Source organism: Limanda limanda, chromosome 3 (genome assembly GCF_963576545.1).
Source record: "Limanda limanda chromosome 3, fLimLim1.1, whole genome shotgun sequence".
NCBI lineage: Eukaryota > Metazoa > Chordata > Actinopteri > Pleuronectiformes > Pleuronectidae > Limanda > Limanda limanda.
The window spans coordinates 18,142,024-18,162,333 of NC_083638.1; the positions used below are offsets into that span (position 1 = coordinate 18,142,024).

Consider the following 20,310-nt stretch of genomic DNA (forward strand, 5'->3'; position numbering starts at 1 on the left):
AATGAAAATAATTCTTTAGGATTTATTTAATATCTTTATTTGGAACATAGCAAAAAAACTATATACAATATCAGTAGAAATGTTTCATCTCCACTGGGTTGGTTGCTTTTCTTCTAAAATAGAAAAAACAGCAGGCATCAAAGTCTTAAAAGTAAACAACAAAGAAAAGAACACCTTAAAATTTAAGAGAATGTAAATAAAACCTCTTTCATCAGAGGCAAGTTCTCTTCAGTCTCTGGGTTTTATGAGCGGACGCTGCTAAAAACCTTCAGTGATTACATTCCCTCCTTCCATTCTGTGCTCAGAGAATTAAGCCGATTACGAAGAGCGTCACAAAATGGCCACAGACACAATATTAAGTGAAATCAAGTTAGTACGAGCGGGACAAGTAAACTTCCAAAAATAAAGTCCTCTCGTTGCTTTTATTTTATTGTCCTACACGGAAAGGTCAACATACAAAGACGACTGCAGCTTTGAAGCATTCGAGGACATAGTTCGTTTTGTTTTTTTACACCGACTTGGTTTAAATCTTGAGGCGGCTGTCTGAGGTTCACTGGTTAAAAGACACCGCCGACCCCCCTACAGCTTCTTCCTGCGGGTGACGGGTTTTGAGAAAACGGTCTCCATTATACGTTTGCGTCGCAGGTTCATGCCCGAGGTCGCGACCTCTCCTCCTTTTACCCTCTTCTGCGTTCGTGGGAGTGGATCGGCCGGGCTGGGCAGAGGCGAGATCAGGTCCACCTCTGCTGTGGGGGGTGGCTCTGAAACGCCTTTGGATCTGAAGATGGGGAGAGTATCAGAAAAATAAATGATGGGGGGAAAAAAAGAAAACAGCGTGTGAAAGTATTAGCTGTGACAACGTCAGATCTAGATCAAGTAGATACTGTAATCGAAATGTATGTATTTATGTACAAATGTATTCCTAAAACTTAGTGAGTCAAAATAAAGCAGTCCATCTTGACGTTAATTTGGGGGATTTTTCTTTTGGAGTAAATAAAGAAAACAGTCTTACTTGGCTGTTTGTTTGCCCGTCTTTCTGGTTTTAGAAACACCCGCTGCTTTCTCCACTTCCACGTTATCTTCTTCTGAAGCAGCTGCATCCTAAGAAAAGAGGAGACGGCAAAAAATGTTAATGCTTCAAGAGAGCTCACATTTATTATTTCTCCCTCAAAATGAATGTGATAATTATTGATTTAATAAATGATGATTTAATCCTGGAAACTTAATTTAAAACATGAACACAAACACTGCAGCGGGAGATTTTCCGCTCTGACGGGTTCACATCAACACAGAAATCTGTTAATTTCCAGCTGAAGGGCGGTGCAGTAGGCAAAGGCAGGAGAGGTGGTAAGGTATTAATCACGCGATTTTTTTAACAGCTTTGGCTCTTATCACCAAGACCTCTCCAGTCACTCTGAGATTTGTTTTCCATTTATGTGTCTGCCGCATGTCGGCTCCTTTAGACATTCTGCAGAGTTTTTACTTGGGGCCCAGCCGGAGAAAGTCAACAGAATGTCTGGAGGCTCTCACTCGGACATTTGTGTTTAACAGAGAAAGTCCGGAGATTATTCTGTGTTAAGTGCATGTTTGGAGCTAATGTCTCGTCTCTGAACTATACCTGCTTCACCCAATCCTGCGTTCTGATTGGCAGTCATCTCTGACCCATCTCAATATATTTAACTGTATTTAGGCTCTTGGATCAGGCCTTTGAAGAGTTCACACATAGCGATTGCCACTTGCAGATCAAATGCCGACTTGGCTGTGATCTGGAGCTTTTGTGTGAATCTTCCAAAATGTATTGTTTAGTAGAAAGTCGGGCCAAATATCATGTAGTGTGAACTAGGAATAGAAGTGTGAACCTCACAAGTACAAGCTCTCACCTGAGGATCAACATCTTGGACTCGTCGCCTGCTGCGAGTCACAGGAGCTGGAGTCTCTTCTCTTGGGCCAGAATCCTCTTCTCTATGGGCTGAGGCAGAGAAAAAGTTAAAATCACCGTGGAGAGATGGATTATTTGTCCATACGACTATGTGAATAAAAGGAGGCTCACCTCTTGTTCTCCTTCGTGAGGGGGAGTAGATGATTGAGTGCTCGCCTGGACTGGATTCGTCCTCAGCGGGTTCAGGAACCAGGATGTCAACCTGCTCCATCGAAGACTTCGTGCTCCTCTTGCGGTTTCTCACCATCTTTGAAACAACTCCTCCTCCTGTCATTTAACAAACAGATTTGACTCAATCACTTTTGATAAACATGTCTCTGCCTTTTCTCTTATTTTCATTAACCACAGTTCTAGCTTCAGTCCAAAGGCGGAGGCTCTGTACGTACCTTCCTGCTTCTCCTCATCCTGCAGTCTCTTGATGAGGGCGTCTGCCACAGGGGTTTCAGAATCCACTTCTAATGGAGAGACCAACAAGGGGAGATCTTCCTCAGGGTTGTCCCACAGCTTGCTCCTGGTTGGTCGACGGGAGTTGGTGCGACTGGCGTTGCCGTTATGCTTGGACTCAGGTAGGTCTTGGCTTTGTTTTATGTTTTCAGTTTCAATTGTCCCATGGCTTGAATCTCCTGCACTCTGAGGAAGTGATACAGGAACCAGTTTCACCTGAGGGTGTCATCAATGATCAACAATGAATGGATGGATTGGATTTAATGACAAATGCATAACTATTGTTTAAAAAAACGATTTTATGTGACAAAAACTAAAAGAACAAACAAAAGTGGCTTAATATGAATAGATGCTGGTGAATGAGATGATATTTTTACATTTCAGCTTATTTAACATCTTTTTAAAGATTTCAATCCTTACCTGTGGGTAAACATTCAGGGAGATCCGGTTGGACTGTCGAGTCGCCCTGCCAGGGCTGGGAGGTTGTGGTCTCTCCCCCACCTCTTCCTCCTCCAGCAGTGCTGGTTGCATCTCAGACGGCTCCCTCTTCATCTTTCTGGAGCTGCGTTTGAAAGGGGGAGCAAAAACTTCTTCCTGTACATTCTCCTCTTCCAACATCTCCAATGTTGAGGTCTCCAACTCACTGCTGCTCGGTATCCTGCGTCTGGTCTTTCGCGGAGTGTTGCCCTGTGTGCCGCTAGGTTTGGAAGAAGTGAGAGTCTTGGAGCTCGTTCTTCGAGCAATTTTTATCTGTGTGAACTCTTCGTCTAGGTCCTCCTCCTTTTTAAACTCAACTTCTGTAGCTGTAGGCTGCTCCTTACTGTCAGTCTGGGTCCTTTGGGTTGTCCTTGTTGAAGAAGTCCTCTGGGAAACCTGTCGTCTGGCTGGAGAAGAGGCCTTGGAGGTCGATGTCGTTGTGATATCCACGGCCTCCTCGACTTCATCCTTGTCTTTAGTGGGCTCTGGCAGAGCTTTGCGGGTACTTCTTCGAGGAGGGCTGGCTTGGACATTGGTTTTTCTGGGTGTACGAGTCTGACGAGGTGTGGCAGGGACCTCCCTCATCTCTGACTCCACTTTCACAACCTCCTCTATTTCCTCTTGGAGAGGCGAGATAAATGTGACAGCTCTCCTTCCTCTTGTAGTTCTCCGTGTTGGGGTGGAAGGAGTCTTCTTCTTTTGGGAAGTGGTGGTCTCCGGTACAGGATTTTCCTCTGGCTCGCAATTTGAGATCAAGACCTGTTTCACAGGAGTCTCTTCAGAGTTTTTTCTTGGTCTCCCCCTCTTTTTCTTTTTTGTTCCCTCCACTTCTGTAATTTCCTCTCTGTTGAGGTATTCTAAAGTATTTATTGTTTCCTCCTTTTCTGTAATTCCCTCTCTGTTGAGCTCTTCCATCGTCCGTTTTGTTTCCTCCTCTTCTGTGATTTCCTCTCTGTTGAGCTCTTCTGTAGTATTTTTTGTTTCCTCCTCTTCTGTGATTTCCTCTCTGTTGAGGTCGTCTATCGCATTTTTTGTTTCCTCCTCTTCTGTGATTTCCTCTCTGTTGAGCTCTTCTATAGTATTTTTGGTTTCCTCCTCTTCTGCAATTCCCTCTCTGTCGAGCTCTTCTATAGTATTTTTTGTTTCCTCCTCTTCTGTAATTTCCTCTCTGTTGAGGTCTTCTATACTATGTTTTGTTTCCTCCTCTTCTGTAATTCCCATTCTGTCGAGCTCTTCTATAGTATTTGTTGTTTCCTCCTCTTCTGTAATTCCCTCTCTGTTGAGCTCTTCCATCGTCCGTTTTGTTTCCTCCTCTTCTGTGATTCCCTCTCTGTTGAGCTCTTCTATAGTATTTGTTGTTTCCTCCTCTTCTGTAATTTCCTCTCTGTTGAGGTCTTCTATAGTATTTGTTGTTTCCTCCTCTTCTGTAATTTCCTCTCTGTTGAGCTCTTCTATAGTATTTGTTGTTTCCTCCTCTTCTGTAATTTCCTCTCTGTTGAGGTCTTCTATAGTATTTGTTGTTTCCTCCTCTTCTGTGATTCCCTCTCTGTTGAGCTCTTCTATAGTATTTGTTGTTTCCTCCTCTTCTGTAATTTCCTCTCTGTTGAGGTCTTCTATAGTATTTGTTGTTTCCTCCTCGTCTGTAATTTCCTCTCTGTTGAGGTCTTCTATAGTATTTGTTGTTTCCTCCTCTACTGTGACTTCTTCTCTGTTTAGCTCTTCTGTTTCCAAGACTCTGCTGTCCTGCAGATGCTCCTCCATAGCAGGCACCATCTCTGTACTGGGTACAATCTCTGCATCTATAATAACAGGCCCATTCTCTTCAGGTTCTTCTTGGTCCTCGGGTGCTGGTGTATCCTCCTCCTCCTGCTTCTCATCAATAGCATCTTTCTTTGCGTCAGACTCATCGTCGTCCACAACTGTTGAGAGTTCTCCCACTGGAGTTGGTGCAGGTTCAGGATCTTCAACCAGCATTACCACCTCAGAATTCTCCTGCACATTTTTCTCCTGAGGTGCATCAGTGTCTTCAGCCTGTTGGTCAGTTTGGAATCCTACAGGTTCTGATTGTGTTAGTCCATCAACCTCATTTAAATCCAGGATGTCCATCTCTATCCTGTGGTCATCTAGTGAGACTTCCTCAGACAGGGGTGTATCCTGGTCATCTGTTCCCAAAAGAATAACATCAGGTTTGACTACAAGCTCCTCACTAGCCTCCTCTCCTGGTGGCTGGGTGGAAAGATCGGAAGGAAGCAGATTATTCTCAATGGGCAGCCTGTCTGCCTCTTTATTCTCACCCTCGTCCATATCGAGCATCAGAGAGAAGTCGCAGTGAGTATCAGTCTCTGGGTTGTCTGGCACAACCGTTTGATGGATCTCAGGAAGATCCAGCTGAGCACTATCGACCAGGCCGTGTTGTCCCTCCACAAGTTCAAGAGGAACCAGAAGAGTGGTGGAGGGTTTAAGCTCCATGTATGACGAGCCTTGCTCTTCGTCCTCCTCTACCTGCATCTCTTCTTCATTCTCCCCGAGTCTCACCATCACCACATCACCCTCCATGTCTTCCTCTACAATCTTTATAGGAGAAATCACAACAAGGTTAGTTGCTAACCTACAGTGTAGAAGAAAAAAGGTTAATTCAAAAGCTGGATGTGATATGTCATTTTTAGTTAAGTCGATATTACAAAATAATGTTTGCTGAGGAATTTTTTCATTAGTCATCTAATCAGCTCTGTGTTGGTTACCTTCATCTCTGCTCCGGGTGGGATCAGGGAGAACTCCGCAGCCTCCTGCTCCGACAGACTTGGCAGGAAGTGTGTGTGTCCTTGTTGTACAAACACTGAACTAGCTTTGAGGGGTGGCAGTCTCCCATTGCCCTTCACCTCCTCAATGATCTCCACCTCACTACCAGAGTCCTCCTCCTCTTCTTCCTCCTCCTCAGCTTGATCAGACTCCTCTTCTTCTTCATCATCATCATCTTCTTCTTCCTCAGACGCAGGGCTAGAGAGTTCTTCACTGTCATTTACACTCACAACAGCTAGGAAAAAAACAAAGCAGAGAAGTGCAGCCTTTGAGAAAATGTGAAAGATATAGTCGCATTGTGTAAATATTAATTTTTACGATCTCACTCACAGTGGGAGTCCGTGCCAGTCGGCTCAGAGGAAGTCACGGAGGCGCTTGATTTCTGGCTGGTGAAAACTGTGGGAGGTTCGACAGCTGCCTGCTCCTCCTCTTCCACCTCACCTAGTGACTCTCTGGGAGAAACACAAACAAAACAATCAACCGATCAGAAGCTGATGAGGCTACAGAAAAAAAACTGCATTATAAGACATTTTATAGTAATTCTAGTTATCGTACGTACCTGTCGAATGACATCTGCATCTGTGATGCATTGTGAATTCCTGAGCGGGTGAGTGGAGGAGACAGGTCGCTGCCAAACAGCTGCTGCTGCACAAACTCAGTCAGATCTGTTGAAACCAACACAAAACAAAACATCAGCATAATTTTTCAATATGCAAGTTAATAGGTGGCTCTTCTGTAGCCTTGGTTATGAGTCTATAGAATTTGCAGTATAAATGTATTGCGTATATATATGGACCTGTTGATTGTTCCAGATCCTCCTCGGGTTCGTTTGCGTCTTCTAAAGGTTTCAGATGCTGGGTGACCTCTATGGATTCAGTGACATTTGACTTGACTTCCTGTTCGGGGGCATTCGCTGGTTCATCCTGAGATTCGACCTCTGTTCCAGAATCTGTGATCTCAGTTACCTGGTTAAACACTAGTGATAAATAAAAATAGGATGATAATTGTGTTAGATTCATTCAGAAAACACAAACATGTTGGTACTAATCAGTGCTGGTGTGAAACATCCCACCTCTAATAATAGGTCATGTGAAAACAAATTGAGCAAATGAATTACCTTGACTAGGTGCCTCCTCGTGGTCAATAGTTGCAGCATCTTCTTTGCTACTTGACTCAACATCTTGTTCGTCTTCCTTTTCGGTCTGAACATCTTCCTCATTTTCCACCTCTTCATCCAGACCAATCTCCATAACTTCTTCATCTTCCTGTGCTTCCTCCTCTTCCTTCTCTGATGTCTGAACAGGGGTTTGCTCAGTGGCTGGTGAGTGCGATTCCTCGGTTTCCTCATTTTCAGTTGAAGCTTTAATGTTTAGTGTCACTACCTCTTCATCTTCCTCTGTACCTACGTGCTCTTCCTCTATTTCCTGCTCTTGTGATAAAGGTGCATCATAGAACTCAAGGGTGGTGTCTATTGACTGGACAGATGTCTGACTGGTGTCAAAGCTCAGGCTGACTTGAGCTTGCGTTGCATCTGACGGTATGATTTCTACAGCTTCATGGATGGAGGATGACTCACTCTCAGAGCCTCTCAGTTGAGGTGAGGGGACCCCGCCTTCAGGAGGCAAGAACGTCACATGAGGTTGTTCCCTTTCCTCATCTCCATCCTCTTCCTCATCAGCTGGCTGTGAAGACCAGCTTTTAGCTGTAGCCCTTGACATTATGGGGCCTCTGGTCAGCAGGCTGATCTCGCTGTCTGCTGCGATCTAGAGGAGAAAACAGTTCCAAAGAGGGTTACAGATGCAGTGGAACCAAAATGTTTTTTGTTTGTTTGTATGAGAGAGCCTCTTACCCCATTGGTCCACCTGATGCCCTTCTCTGGTTCAGGAGATTCTGCTTCTTCGATGAAAGTGATGCGGCTCTCTTTGCTGCGGAGCGGTGGGGTGATGGAGCGCCCTGGAGAAGCAGAAGGGGTGGCAACAGGTGTTGGCCTCAGGCTGCTTCGGAGGATGGACTGTGGCGTGAAGGCTGAGAACACCGGGCCAGAGGCAGCCAAGGCCCGAGCTCGCTGAGAAAACAAAACATTAAAAAATATAAGCAACAAATTATAAAGATTCTTTCAAATACAGAGTTAATTACTTAGAAAGAACAAAAAATTCCACACTAGTCAACGTACCTTGACGACCTGTGGTGTTTGCAATAGACTCAGTTCAGGTGCTTTGCTGATGCTCTTTGGAGAAACCCATGAGCTGGGGTGTCTGGGGGTGCTGAGAAGCGGCTGAGGGCTCTGACAGGTGGGTTGAACCACCAAGTCCATCAGCCTGGTTTACATAAATGAGGAATGGATGGTCAAATATCTAGCTGATTTTTTTTCTGAAGTCTGGTTATTTTGAATGTCTCAACTGTCTTGCACCAGATAGACAAAAGTATTAAGTTATTAAATACATGTTTCCTTTCATGTTCAAATGTAATTTTCTCCACAGTCACTATTGCTCTTGTGAAAGTACCTTGACTTTCGTTTGGAGGTCATGGTGATGGGAGTTCTGAGGAAGGGATCAGGAAGGGCTGAAGACGAGGACCTGGGGCTCGGACTCCGAATATCAGCTGCCGTGAAGCTGGAAGAAACAACATGAAAAAGGTTAAAACAAAAGAAAACAAAAAAACAACAATTAAAGTCGTTACCTTTGAGATGTGAAATAATTTTGATATCATATGCTCACTTGTTTGATGGGGAGGACTGTGGTGTTGCACCTTTGCCTAACCACACCTCCTCAATCTTGGTCAGGACGCTGTTGATAAATCCAGCCCTTGACATCACTTTCTCACTGGCAGAGCGCTTGGTGATAGTCGACAGTGGCTGCGGTCGAGAAACTGGAAAACAGTGTTTGAAAAGTTTCTGATGTCATCATTTTGATACTTTCCCACTGTGTCAACATGTGATGGATGGTGGTAATTCATCCTCCATACCCTCTCTGTGAATGGTGTATGGATGCTGGTAGGGCTTGGCTCTCTCCATTGCCAGTTTCCTCTGGACTCTGGGCAAAACTTTCCCATACTGATCCAATATAGAGTTCCTGGTGTTGATTCGTTCTTTCAGCTTTGGGTCTCGCTCATTCTAGGAGCAAAGACATAATAAAATAGGATTATCAATCACATGGAACACCTTAATTTTGACTACTGAAATATAAATATCACATACTTGTTTTGAAAATTGTGGTGTTTAAAACATACCATTAGATCCATTTTAAGACTGTGGTTGAGCTGCAGAGCAGGTATGAAGTTGGACTGTTGGAGGTAATGAACCATCAGTAATTCTCTGTTTTGGAGACCTCCTGTGCTCTGAAGAAACTTCTCCAAACACTCCTAAAACACAAACCCAAGAACCAGGAGTTTAGGCATCAACTTTACATCCTATAGAAAGAACAATCTACAAACAGAATAACTATTGGTTTTCAATAATGCAGACATTAAATCCACACTTTCTTACCTGTTCCCTTAGACCCAGAGGCAGTTTGAGCAGCTCCTTGATGAGGCCAAGCTCCTGGCAGCTCTCGTACAGGAAGCCCATCAGCTCAGTCATATTGAGGCGGTTAGAATGCTGCCGAACTAAGGACCACGCCTCTATGAGACACCTGGAAAAAGCGCACACTGGCTGTTTAATAAAGGGGACACTTGTAAGGCTAACCTGTTTCAGTTTCAAAATTTCAAAAAATTACCTGTTGTGTAGCAGTACAGACAGGCAGAGTTTGGCCTGGGAGGTGGAGGAAATTGGGAGCTTTGTGATGTGGAAATATCGCAGAGCGATCGAGTGCTGGCCCTGGCACATGAGAGCGTTCAGGACACGCTCATGTTGCCACTCAAACTGACACTGAGAGGCAGCTGGATGCAGGAGCAGCTCAAATGAACTCTGATCAGGACAAAGAAGAAAATGACATTAAAAAAAAGCTCAAAGATAAACTGAAGGATTATATCATGGTGGTAGTTTTAAGAAGTATTAAGGGTTTCATTGTCCAAATAAGAGAATAATGTAATTCAAATGTGAGAACCTGATGGCCGTGATGGTCCAGCAACCAAAGGCCCTGTACTAGTTTCACCAGCCCAACAGGGATGGAAAAAGCTGAGGGAAAAGAGTGCACTGATGCTCCGTCCTTGTCGGGGAAGGAGTGCATGACATCCAGCAACAGGTAAATAACCTGAGACAACAGGTCAAGGCTTTTACGAGTAGTAGGTTTGATTTTGTCAAACCACAGGAGGGCTAATGATTTTCCATCATGATGAATGAAACAGACATCACACCCTGACATTGGAATAGTGTTTAAAATAACTTGCCCAAAAATAAATACCAAACAAAACAATGTGAACATGGGAATATATTTTCGATATATTTTGTAATAAGCTACAAAACCTCTTACCTGCATGCAAACAGCTCACTGCATGCCTGACAATTAAACACAGTTTCCAAATCTGGAATTTTGCCAAAAGTTTGTTTTCTTTAATAGAATTCTTGAAAATATGATATTTTATGTATCTTATTTCTTTACAGTTTCTTAAAAACACATGCTCAATAATGAATGAAAAATTGCTAATTAATAACGGATGTAGTGCTTTTGAAGTAATTTTTTAGACAATAAAGGATACAATCGAATGTTTGGCAGTTTCATCAATGTTTTCCAGCAGATAAATGTCCAACAAGGCCTGTGGATCAAAAACACATAATTAATATTCTGTTCTTTACAGCCTTGATACAACAGATGTGTGAGTTATATTGATACAAAATGAGTCAAATTCATCTCTAAATGCTTACATGTAGTGTAGGTGGGGGATACTGCCCAGTCCCACCCTCATCCCTTTTCCACAGGTTGGTCAAGCGTTCACCACACTGACTGACCAAACCGTCAATCATCAGGCAGTCTGCACACCACTTTCCCCTGAGTAGGCAACGAGGGAGTTTCAGCATTAGATTATCTAATGCGATTTCACCAGTTCAAGATATTTTAAACAAAAGACTCGTTGACCAGTAATTACATTACACAGACAAAAATACATTACAGGAAAAAAACTGATTCAAGTCAAGATCCCAACAGAGGAGACCGAGATGGACATTAGTCATTGTAACATTTTCTAGACTGGTGCTAGTTATTAATAAGTAAATCTTATGGCTACTGCCCTAGATTTGGAATGATGGCAATTTTGGATGAATCTTTATTGCTTTTGAACAAAGAGTACTCACTTAGCAAGTCTGGTGAGCTCCTCTCTGCGTATAGTATAATAGTTGCTGATGACCGAGTGGGTGTAGAAAGGCCTGGAGATCTGGAGAGCATCGTCATCTGGGGGTGTGTGTGAGTGAGTGAGAAAGAGAGGAGAAAAAAGCTGAATACAGATGTAGGCAAATGCTTAAACACACCTTGATTCAGAAATGTTGATGCATAGCAGAATGTTTCCATTTAAAGAATATTTGTTGGTTCACTCGTCAACTGTGTTTTTTTACCTGATCCCTCGGGCAGTAAGCCGGTACGACAGAACCAGAGGACCACCTGAGCGTACTTGGATATCAGATTGGACACCATGTTCTTGTTGATCAGCCCCATCAGACCTACAAAACAAGAACATAACCACAACATTTCAATAACAACAAATGACTCAAAAAAGGTTCTCAGTTACAAGAGACGGCTAATCACTAAAGGAATTAAAATTCCAAGTATAATATGTTCTGTTTGAAAATGCAATCACACTGGATTGATGCTTTATCCAAAACGCTTCCCTGTTTGAAATACTGAGAGATATGGCTGGATATGATGAATTTACACCAAGCAGTAGTTTATCAACAGATGTGATTGTTTGCATGTGGACACTGCACCTTTTTGTGTGAGCTCCTGAGCTTCATTGAGCAGACAGTGGAAGATGGTGCTGAGGTTACCCAGCAGTCTCTGGCTGTGCTGCAGCAGCTGTAAGGTCTGAGGGTCTGTAAAGTTGGAGGAGCTGTCAAACAGCGGTGCACCTACAAAAACAAACACACACAAAAAGCAACAGTTGAAAACAAACTGAGAACAGCATAGAAACAGCCAGTCCAAGTATACATATGACCAATATTAGTCTCTGCCTCTTTAAAGCCTCTACAAGGAGTTTTTAACTGGTTATTAAACGGTCTGACCTGATCCAGAATATGAGAGTAGACAGAACAAACATCGGCAGCAACAAATATTACACTAAAAACACCTGTTTGGTAAATATTACGCCCATTTCCCATTTATTGTGTGACACAACAGTGGATTTAGTGTTTCAATCAGAAACTGTATATGAAATAATCTATTTATACCCCTTTTGGTAGTTGTATGTGCTGGAAATGTGCAGAATGCCAATTTAGGTGAGAAAAAACCTCCCTCGGGGAATACAAAAGCTAATATTGCTAGCATCAACAGAGCTGCTCAGTCACATATTTGTATACTGGAGTACGGCCTGTAGACTGGCTGTGCTTGAAATGGATAACTGCATAAAAGAAAACAGTGACAAGCAGAGAGCAGCTTATTGCTGAAGTAGAAAAAGACTATTGGACACCTCATGTTAAGAGCAGTCTGATGTCTCAGCTTTAGTCTAGCAGGAATTACCTTTTAAATACATTTACCTACTCATTTCAAACTGTTAATGTGAACATCTCACATTATAACATTGTTTATGAGACAGAAGATAAGGAAGAGCGTGATATGAAAACATACAGATGCCATCCAGTTCCTTCTTGGTCTGAACTACTTTGTTCCAGGCCCAATCCAGGATGTAGCGCAGGTTCAGTGCAGAGCCTGGTTGTTCTGTGGAAGAAGAACAGAATTTGAGGAACTAGCGTGGACAGTAGAACCGGTAGCTGTGGCATGTATGCAGAGGAGTGCATTACAAAATTAAGGTGCTTGTGTCTACATATTTGAGATGACGTCAAGAGCAACACTGAGGGGACATCTTCACCACATACTGCATGGGTCCAAAAGGGTTTGGGTGTAGGGTTGACAAACAATTTGAAAGTTACGTCTGCTCACCTTCTGAGGTCCACTGCTTTATACAGCCAGTGATCAGTCCCAGGGAGCTGGTCTCCACTGCTGTTGACAAGATGGCATCCAGCTGTTCCTCCTGAAGTCAAAGTTGCATATAATTACTTTCAAAACGAAAAAAACAAATATATTTAATTCTGTGTATTATTTTGTATATTATATTTTCAGATGAGAGATTTGTTTAAACATGAACTGAAAAAGAGGGAGTGCAGGTCAGCTGAATGTGTACCTGAGAGAGACTGGAGGCCTGAGTGTCAGACAGGCGAGATGAGAGTAGGCCAGACATGAGGCAGCGAGAGTAGCTAGTGGAGATGGAATCACTGGAACAAGGAGCAGCTTTCTTCAAAAAGCTCAGAGTCTGTTTTAATGACAATGTGGTGGTTTAAGAAAAGCCTACTTTCCGTTCAAAAATCTACACCTAATTAAACAGTTATATTGTGTAATGCAATAGTTATAAACATGACCACAAGGCCACAAAAGAAAAAGATCATGTTCCATGAATACAGAGGAAACTGTAAACTTAATTACAAACTATTCATGGTTTGCATTTGCATATGTCTACTACTTATAACTGAATACGATAAAATGATCAAGGTTTGCAACTGTGAGATGTGACAATATATAATACAAGCGACAAAACATACATTTGTATGTCATTTGACCAGTGCTCTGTGCTCGTCTACACGACACAGGTGCAGGCAGAAAATTTGCCTGACGGAAAAAAAATTAAAATGTAGGAGAGTGAACAGTCCTTCTGATTAGGAAAAGGACACTGAGCACAGCTTTTGCTTGTGTCACAATATTTGGCAAAAAAAATGACTAAAATATAATACCATTTATCCAGATAACGTTACAATATATATCGTTATGTTGATATGAAATGACCTTGACTGGGCTTTGAGATTTTGGTCATATGGAAGAGGCCTAATGTGGTGAAATCGAAAAAGTAATTAATGAAACTTGCTTCTTTCTGATACCCAGAGCAGGTTAAGTGAACGATCCCAGAGTTGAGCAAGCAGGTAGCATCTGTAACACAAAAAAAGGAAAGTAGTCTATCAACCTTTTTGAGAGAAATTACATTTCAAAAATAAACCAAGGTATGTCTGCACATGCAACTTTCAAAGCGAGACTAAGATGCAACAGATGCGACTCAGAGCCTAATTCTTTTTTTAGATTGACAGCATATTCAAATGTCCTTCAATATTTACACCGACAATTAGATTGAGATGTTGGTAAACACACTGTCTCTACTTACCAAAGTTGTACGTAGTGGGGTTAAAATATTGTTCTGGTGGAGGACACGTGAAGGGCAGACCCCTGCTTAAGCTGCGGTCATGTACCACCACATCCAGAAGAGCGTGTGGGGACACCATCTTCACCACTGGGTCCAGAGACCAAACTGCCAGGTAGGGACAATTTTGCAGAGACTCCCCGATTCTAACACAACACAGAAGGTGCAAGTGAAATGTAGTGTTGCAGTAAATCAAACAGCCACTCCAGGACAACTATAAACAGACACACAACATCCTGAACCTTGGTTGTCAATATGATTTCAATTGAAGACGTCTCTAAAAAAAGCTGCAAATCAGTTTCCAATGTACCTTAAAGAGTCCGGCATTTGTGCGTGGTACCAACGATTGATGTCAAATACCCCGATGTAGGTAGATAGACTTCCCTGACCATAGGCCTTGACTTGCCAGCTGAAGATAGAAACACTGGTGTCTGGAGATGCAACTGAAAATGGGAAGAAGTAAGGATGAATGGATCGAAAAATGAGACGGCAAGTAGTTACAGCGCAGAGAAAGAAAACAAAATGTGACTATTCGCCATTTTAAACCCATTTAGGATTACATTTCACTACTTTTGACAACACTGAAACATATTAAAAATTGAATATATAAAATTGAATAAAAACGCTGAGAACCTCGGGAGAAGCAGACTAACCTTCATTCATGCTGTCATCCCTGTCAGGGTGGGGTCGGAATTTCTCGATGGTCTGGCAGCTCAGCAGACGGGTGTTTGTGGTCTGAGCCCTGAGAGGGAAAGCTGCGCCACTTAACTCCTGACTGTAGCGTTCCTCGCAGTACTCCAGACCCTGAGTGACAGATAGACAAAGAGGGAGGAGGATAAATCAAGGTACATTTTGCAGGGGCCAAGATGGGATTATCAATTCAAGACAAAAAAAAGATACTGTCATAATATTGTATGAATTAAAGACCTCATAGAGGATCTTGCCAGAGGGCAGACACTTCCGTTCACTGAAAGCCAGCTGAAGCAGGCGGAGGCTGACAGTATCCCCTTCGCTGCATGAGGGTGAGAGGTGTAGAGGACGAATAAGAACATAGAAACAAACTTGTCTGGGTGGACTAATTGAAATATATAAGACTTACAGGTCCTGAGACGACTGGACCGCCCAGAGGTAGCAGCAGTTCCTGGGGTCATTCTCTGGCTCCTGAAAGGTGAAGGCATACACAGCTACACCGCCACCTTCTAACAGGGAGTTGTATCTACACATGAACAATTAATCAACAGTTAGTACAAACACATTTTAAATCAACCTCAAATCTCTGTATGCATCAATGGTATACGATTGCATAAATATTAGAGGTGCCTTTGAATTAAAAAAGTACAGACCAGTCATTACATGGCTATAATTAGGCAAACTTACATTGCTGTGATGGGAATACTATGTATGAGATGCTTAACAGTAATAATGCAAGATGTCCTTATTTCAAAGAAAGAGCTCTAAATCCACACATCCTCCCTTCTTTCTAATGCAGAAATTGTGCGTCAAGTTGATGAACATTCAAACAATTAAAGGTATTTGAATCCTCCAAGAGAAGCCAGTGAATAGCAAAGTGAGGGTGGCTAACGTAGTGACTGCTGGCGTTAACGACGCTGACAACAGGAGTGAGATTTAACCAGTGCCAAGTCTGGAGTTAGAAGAAAAACAAAACCTCACTCTTTCTTAAGTGTCTTCATGTTCCACAGCTGTAAGTATCCATTAGAAAATCCAACTGCCAACTGATTGGTCCTGGAGATGTACTGCAGAGCTGTGGCTCCCACTCCACTGGGCCCATTCAGCTGGAGACAAAGATGTCTGCCTTGCCTGGTGCTGACTTCTCTGAGTCTGGGGATCTCAGCAGGAGATTTGCTCACTACCTGCAGGGCTGTGAACAGAAAATAAAAAGGGGGGGTTCTACAATAGAGCCGTAGATTTCCACATATAAACACTTAACCCCAGAAAACTAGAAACTGACCTTTGCTCTTCTACCAAATAAAGTTTACAAACAAAGAGAACACCACAGACAAGCATGCAAACACCTATAAACCCAACCCATTCTCAATCTCTCCTTACCTGAAGCCTCCAGTTCACTCTGGCTGCAGGACAGGTCATCGAGACAGAGGTCCACAAGCAGAACATGACCGACATCTGTCACTACAGCAGCGATGCCAAAGAACCAGCGCAGACTCTGGTGGAGGTGCTGTGTCGAGGTGCTTGCTCCACCATAACTCACCAATGGCTCAATGGCTGTAATCTAGAAGAGCGAAAGGACATTTTCAGGTTTGGGTGGATTATTTTTGTACACTTATCATAGAATGCAAAGATTAATAAAAACACAGTTGTCCTGACATAAGTGTTTCCTGAAGTCAAAGTTCAAAAAACAAATTTGCATGCTATGATTTCTGCCAAATTAGGTGGTGCTATGTATTGATCAAGTATCATGTTTTCTACTTCCGATCAAAAGGCACACAATCATGTTTTGTATTCTAACAAATTAATTAGGGCCCCACCTTATACCCAGCATGAAGCTGCACATGTTGGCCTTAAAATGAGATGTGGGAAGGCACGCCATGCAATTTAAACAATGTGCTTAGATCATTAAATAAAGCCCCTAGTGTTTGAAATGTTGCTTTACAATGATGATTAACCAGTCTTTGAATGACAATATAGATTCAAACCATACAACTGTTTATGTTGCTTATTTATTGAACAGTTATCCTGGTGTGATAGATCATCTCTACTAGAGAGGACACAAGAAGACACTGTTGCACCGGTAACTCACCCTGCCTGGTATGACCACAGCTTTGACCACCCTCGACAGTCCCAAATCATAGAGACACAGCAAATTACACTCTGCTTCCTCCAAGCCAACCAGCAGGCCAGACCTAAAAAATTCAAAATAAAGGAGTTAATATTCGATATTTCCAAAGCGAAGTCATTAGATATTCAAATAAATATGTCTTTTGTTACAAAATATAGAAATTTGAAATGTCAGCTACCCCCTATTTCAATCCACATTTAAAAGTGACAAACAAGTGACTGTAAAAGAAATAGAGAAACAAAGCTCTGACCGTTTGAGCCAGCTGAAGTCCCTGGCAGCAAGGACAGTGGGTGGCTGCTCCCCTCCGCCACTGAAGCAGTAGGCCGACAGCCGTTCTCCTGTCACTGCATGGACAACCTCCAGATGGGGGCCACAGACTAGCCAGGCCAGGCCGCTGCGACCTTCACACACAGAAAAAAAGAATTATGTTATGAGCTGAAACTTATGAAACTTCAAATATCAAATAACAACTTGTTTAAAATTAGGTTTTACACATCATCCTGCAGTGACTTGTGTTTTTATGCTGTTGAGACTATGCAAAATTACATACTAAGAATGCATTTACCACATCTACAGAATTATTGTTGCTGCAGCAATATCATGAAGTCACAATTTCACAACTCTGGTGAGGGCTTTTAAGAGATGAATGATTATGGTCTTGTGTCTTAAAGGAATATAATATGAGCTATTAAGTCTATTGTGTATTTTATCATAAGTAGCTTATTTATTGAGTTTAAAACGAGCTCATAATCCTCGACCAAAAAAAGAGTTGTATATTAATTTGTCGTTCTGATAAGTCTTTAATAACTCAGGATGCTGCAACAGCTTCAAATACTTCAAAGACAATAATGTCTCAAAAATGATACTTGGTTACCACAGAGTTGTTTGTTTAATGTGTGTATATTTTGCTTATGAAAAGAGTAGTGGTTACAATCCAAGAAGAATATAAATTTATAGAATTGATTGATCAGTAAAAATAGGCTTACCAACAGTGAAGTTCCCTTGAAGAACAGAGTCAAGAGCGATGTCATCCTCCCCTAGAGCATCTACAGTCACTCCAGGGAAAGGCAGCAGGCTGCTGGTGACTTGGGCAGTCAGGTCATGCATTGTTTACTGCATAAACACAGGACATATAGTATATTAGTAACAGTCCACTTATACTTCTGACAAAACACTGTGAAATTGTTGCTTAAGTTACATGGTTTAAAACATTTCATTTTGTAAACATAACCTTGGACTAGATACTGTCTAACTGATAAAATACCAATAACTAACAGTAAAAACATAACCTGTGGAACACCCAATCTGAACCCATCCAACTCCACAAATCCACTTCAGGCTTTATCTGCCAGGTTTTACATTACAAAAGAGGCCTTTCATTCAAACCACAGTTGCACTCCCAGTTGTCAGGAAATGTGCTGTCAGCAAACGTGCTGACAACTGGGGCGACAACAAACACATGGCACACTGCTGCACATCTGTTGGCAGATGTGGGGTTTGTCAGTGAGTTCTAATGAAGCGCTAAAGCAAAAAACTATTTAAATTGTGGGTCACATGACCTGATATGGCTTTTTATATTTTTCACCAGACTAACAGTGTCAATATAATTTACAGGCAGGTGATAACAACACTACTCTCATACTACTAAAGTGTATCTGGGATCAGATGTCATTAATCAATAGTGAAATTTCTTAAGTTATATTTTACTTTCCCATATCCTCCGTCAGAGATCCATAAACATTAAAACATGTCATGATCTCAACACGTTCGTTTTAACCCATGTCTGTCCCTTCTTACTTCTCATGTAGTATATTTACCCCAACTGACCGAAGACTGTGAATGTTGTGTTTCTCGCAACATTGCTACTTCACAAATAATCCAGCAAAACACAACTAACTCCAGGATCCGGTACACACAGTGGTGCTTTAAAGACCAACACCACCTGAATGGAACGTTCCCCGTCAGCTGCACAGTGTGTGAGATTGGACACAACACTGCCCTCTGTGACCACATTGGAAAACACAGCGGATTCAAGTGAACTCCCGCGCAACACGCCTGTCACTGCCACATGCCGAAGCTACAGAGGAAACATGGAGGCATTTTATAACCGTGACACAGAAAACAAGCACAACATGTGCTCCTGAAGGCATCGCTACACTTTCACAAACATAGTTACACCAGCACATGAACTCCAGCCACAACAAATGAAGCATCATCATATACAGCATCTAGTGCTCACGTGTACCAGTACTCGTCGGGTTTGAATGTGACAACACGTCACTTTTGAATTTTAAGAGCTTGTTACAACCCAGAGCAACTTCCACAGATAACCCGTCAGACACATGAATCAAGAGTTAACTTAAAGGTTCAAGTTCAAACGTCAGATAGCTGGCTAGTGTTAGCTGGTTCCTTAGCATCTGCGGAGTAAATATTAGCACCAGCAGCTGCGCTTGTTAGCATCGAGCTAGCTTGACATAATGTAAACAAACGATCGATCGCTCTCCACCTGAGAACGATGAAACGCTGGGGTGAATAGCCCGGGTTAGTTGTCCCCGAATGAGGACTAACATTTGCCTATCACGCTTCCCCAATTACAGTAGCAGGCTACCCGGTTAGCTTGCAAGGTCACGCAGGATTACAGTCTCCGAGAGCTCGCCGTTAAAGTTGAGCTAGCTAAGTTAGCCTAGCTAAAAGCATCATGCTCATTTAGGGGATATAGCAAATAAGTAATGTCAAGTTACATACGTTGTTAAATGATTATAATTGTGATGCGGGACTTGTGCAGCGAAGCCGATGAACATTCAAACAATAAAAAGGTATTTGAATCCGCCAAGAGTGACGAGTTAGCAAAGTGAGGGTGGCTAGCTGGACTAACCGGAGGTACGTTGCTACTTTAGCTAACGTAGACTGCTGGCTTTAATGACGAGGACAACAGGAGTGACATTTAACCGGTGCTAACATAACACTTCTCCCTGTCACCAGAGACATGACCAGTCCTCACTGGAGTCTGTGAATTCAGGGAGATAACGGCAGAAAGATGCTCGGAACTTAGCTACACAAGTGTAATCGTTCTCAAGCCCCATAACGTGAAACCAGCTTGTAGCGATTAGCAACAGCATCGTACAGTTGATCTTCGGCAGCGACCAATCCAGTTCTACTGTCGATCCTTTCTGTGATTTCACCAGCATATGTGATTTTCACGGAGCTAGCCTCGTTAGCTCTCTGATTTCTCTGCGCTGGAAAACGTGATGCAATGGACCACAAGATGCTGCTGCAGCCGTTAGCGACTCACTACCTGTCCAACGATGTAGACGGCTTTATCAGCGCCACGAATGTTTTGTTTCCCTTGACACGTCTCCCGACTTCTTCGTTCTTGTGTCATAATCCGCTCTTTCGTAAGAAACAAGTCATACGTGAAGCCCTCCGGTCGCTTCGGGGGACACGAAATGCTCCTGGTTTCAGAAGCGCTACTGCCAAAGAAGAGATGTGCCCCATGCTCGACCTGTGCGTC

At 42.6% G+C, this 20,310-nt stretch overlaps 1 protein-coding gene across 2 annotated transcripts; it reads right to left on the minus strand.

The window, feature by feature from the left end:
- Window positions 1-411: 411 nt before the first annotated feature.
- On the minus strand, window positions 412-20,265 carry ahctf1 (AT hook containing transcription factor 1). 2 transcript variants are annotated; one of them, XM_061067844.1, is made up of 40 exons: window positions 20,095-20,265; window positions 17,786-17,912; window positions 17,050-17,200; window positions 16,761-16,863; window positions 16,052-16,232; window positions 15,656-15,863; window positions 15,084-15,200; window positions 14,912-14,996; window positions 14,638-14,788; window positions 14,295-14,427; window positions 13,949-14,130; window positions 13,658-13,719; window positions 12,923-13,051; window positions 12,682-12,772; window positions 12,370-12,459; window positions 11,514-11,654; window positions 11,145-11,249; window positions 10,887-10,983; window positions 10,461-10,584; window positions 10,295-10,351; window positions 9,703-9,849; window positions 9,373-9,563; window positions 9,144-9,288; window positions 8,888-9,019; window positions 8,624-8,771; window positions 8,377-8,527; window positions 8,164-8,271; window positions 7,833-7,977; window positions 7,509-7,724; window positions 6,777-7,422; window positions 6,456-6,635; window positions 6,219-6,324; window positions 5,990-6,111; window positions 5,602-5,894; window positions 2,804-5,431; window positions 2,326-2,569; window positions 2,051-2,206; window positions 1,881-1,969; window positions 1,013-1,101; window positions 412-778 (listed from the first exon to the last, which is right to left on the minus strand). In XM_061067844.1, the coding sequence occupies exons 2-40, from the start codon at window positions 17,904-17,906 to the stop codon at window positions 580-582; spliced, it is 8,463 nt and encodes a 2,820-aa protein (XP_060923827.1). In that variant the 5' UTR covers window positions 17,907-17,912; window positions 20,095-20,265; the 3' UTR covers window positions 412-579. The 2 variants fall into 2 exon arrangements, with proteins under 2 accessions (XP_060923827.1, XP_060923826.1); XM_061067843.1 differs by having other exon boundaries at window positions 2,326-2,599.
- Between the last annotated feature and the right edge of the window lie 45 nt (window positions 20,266-20,310).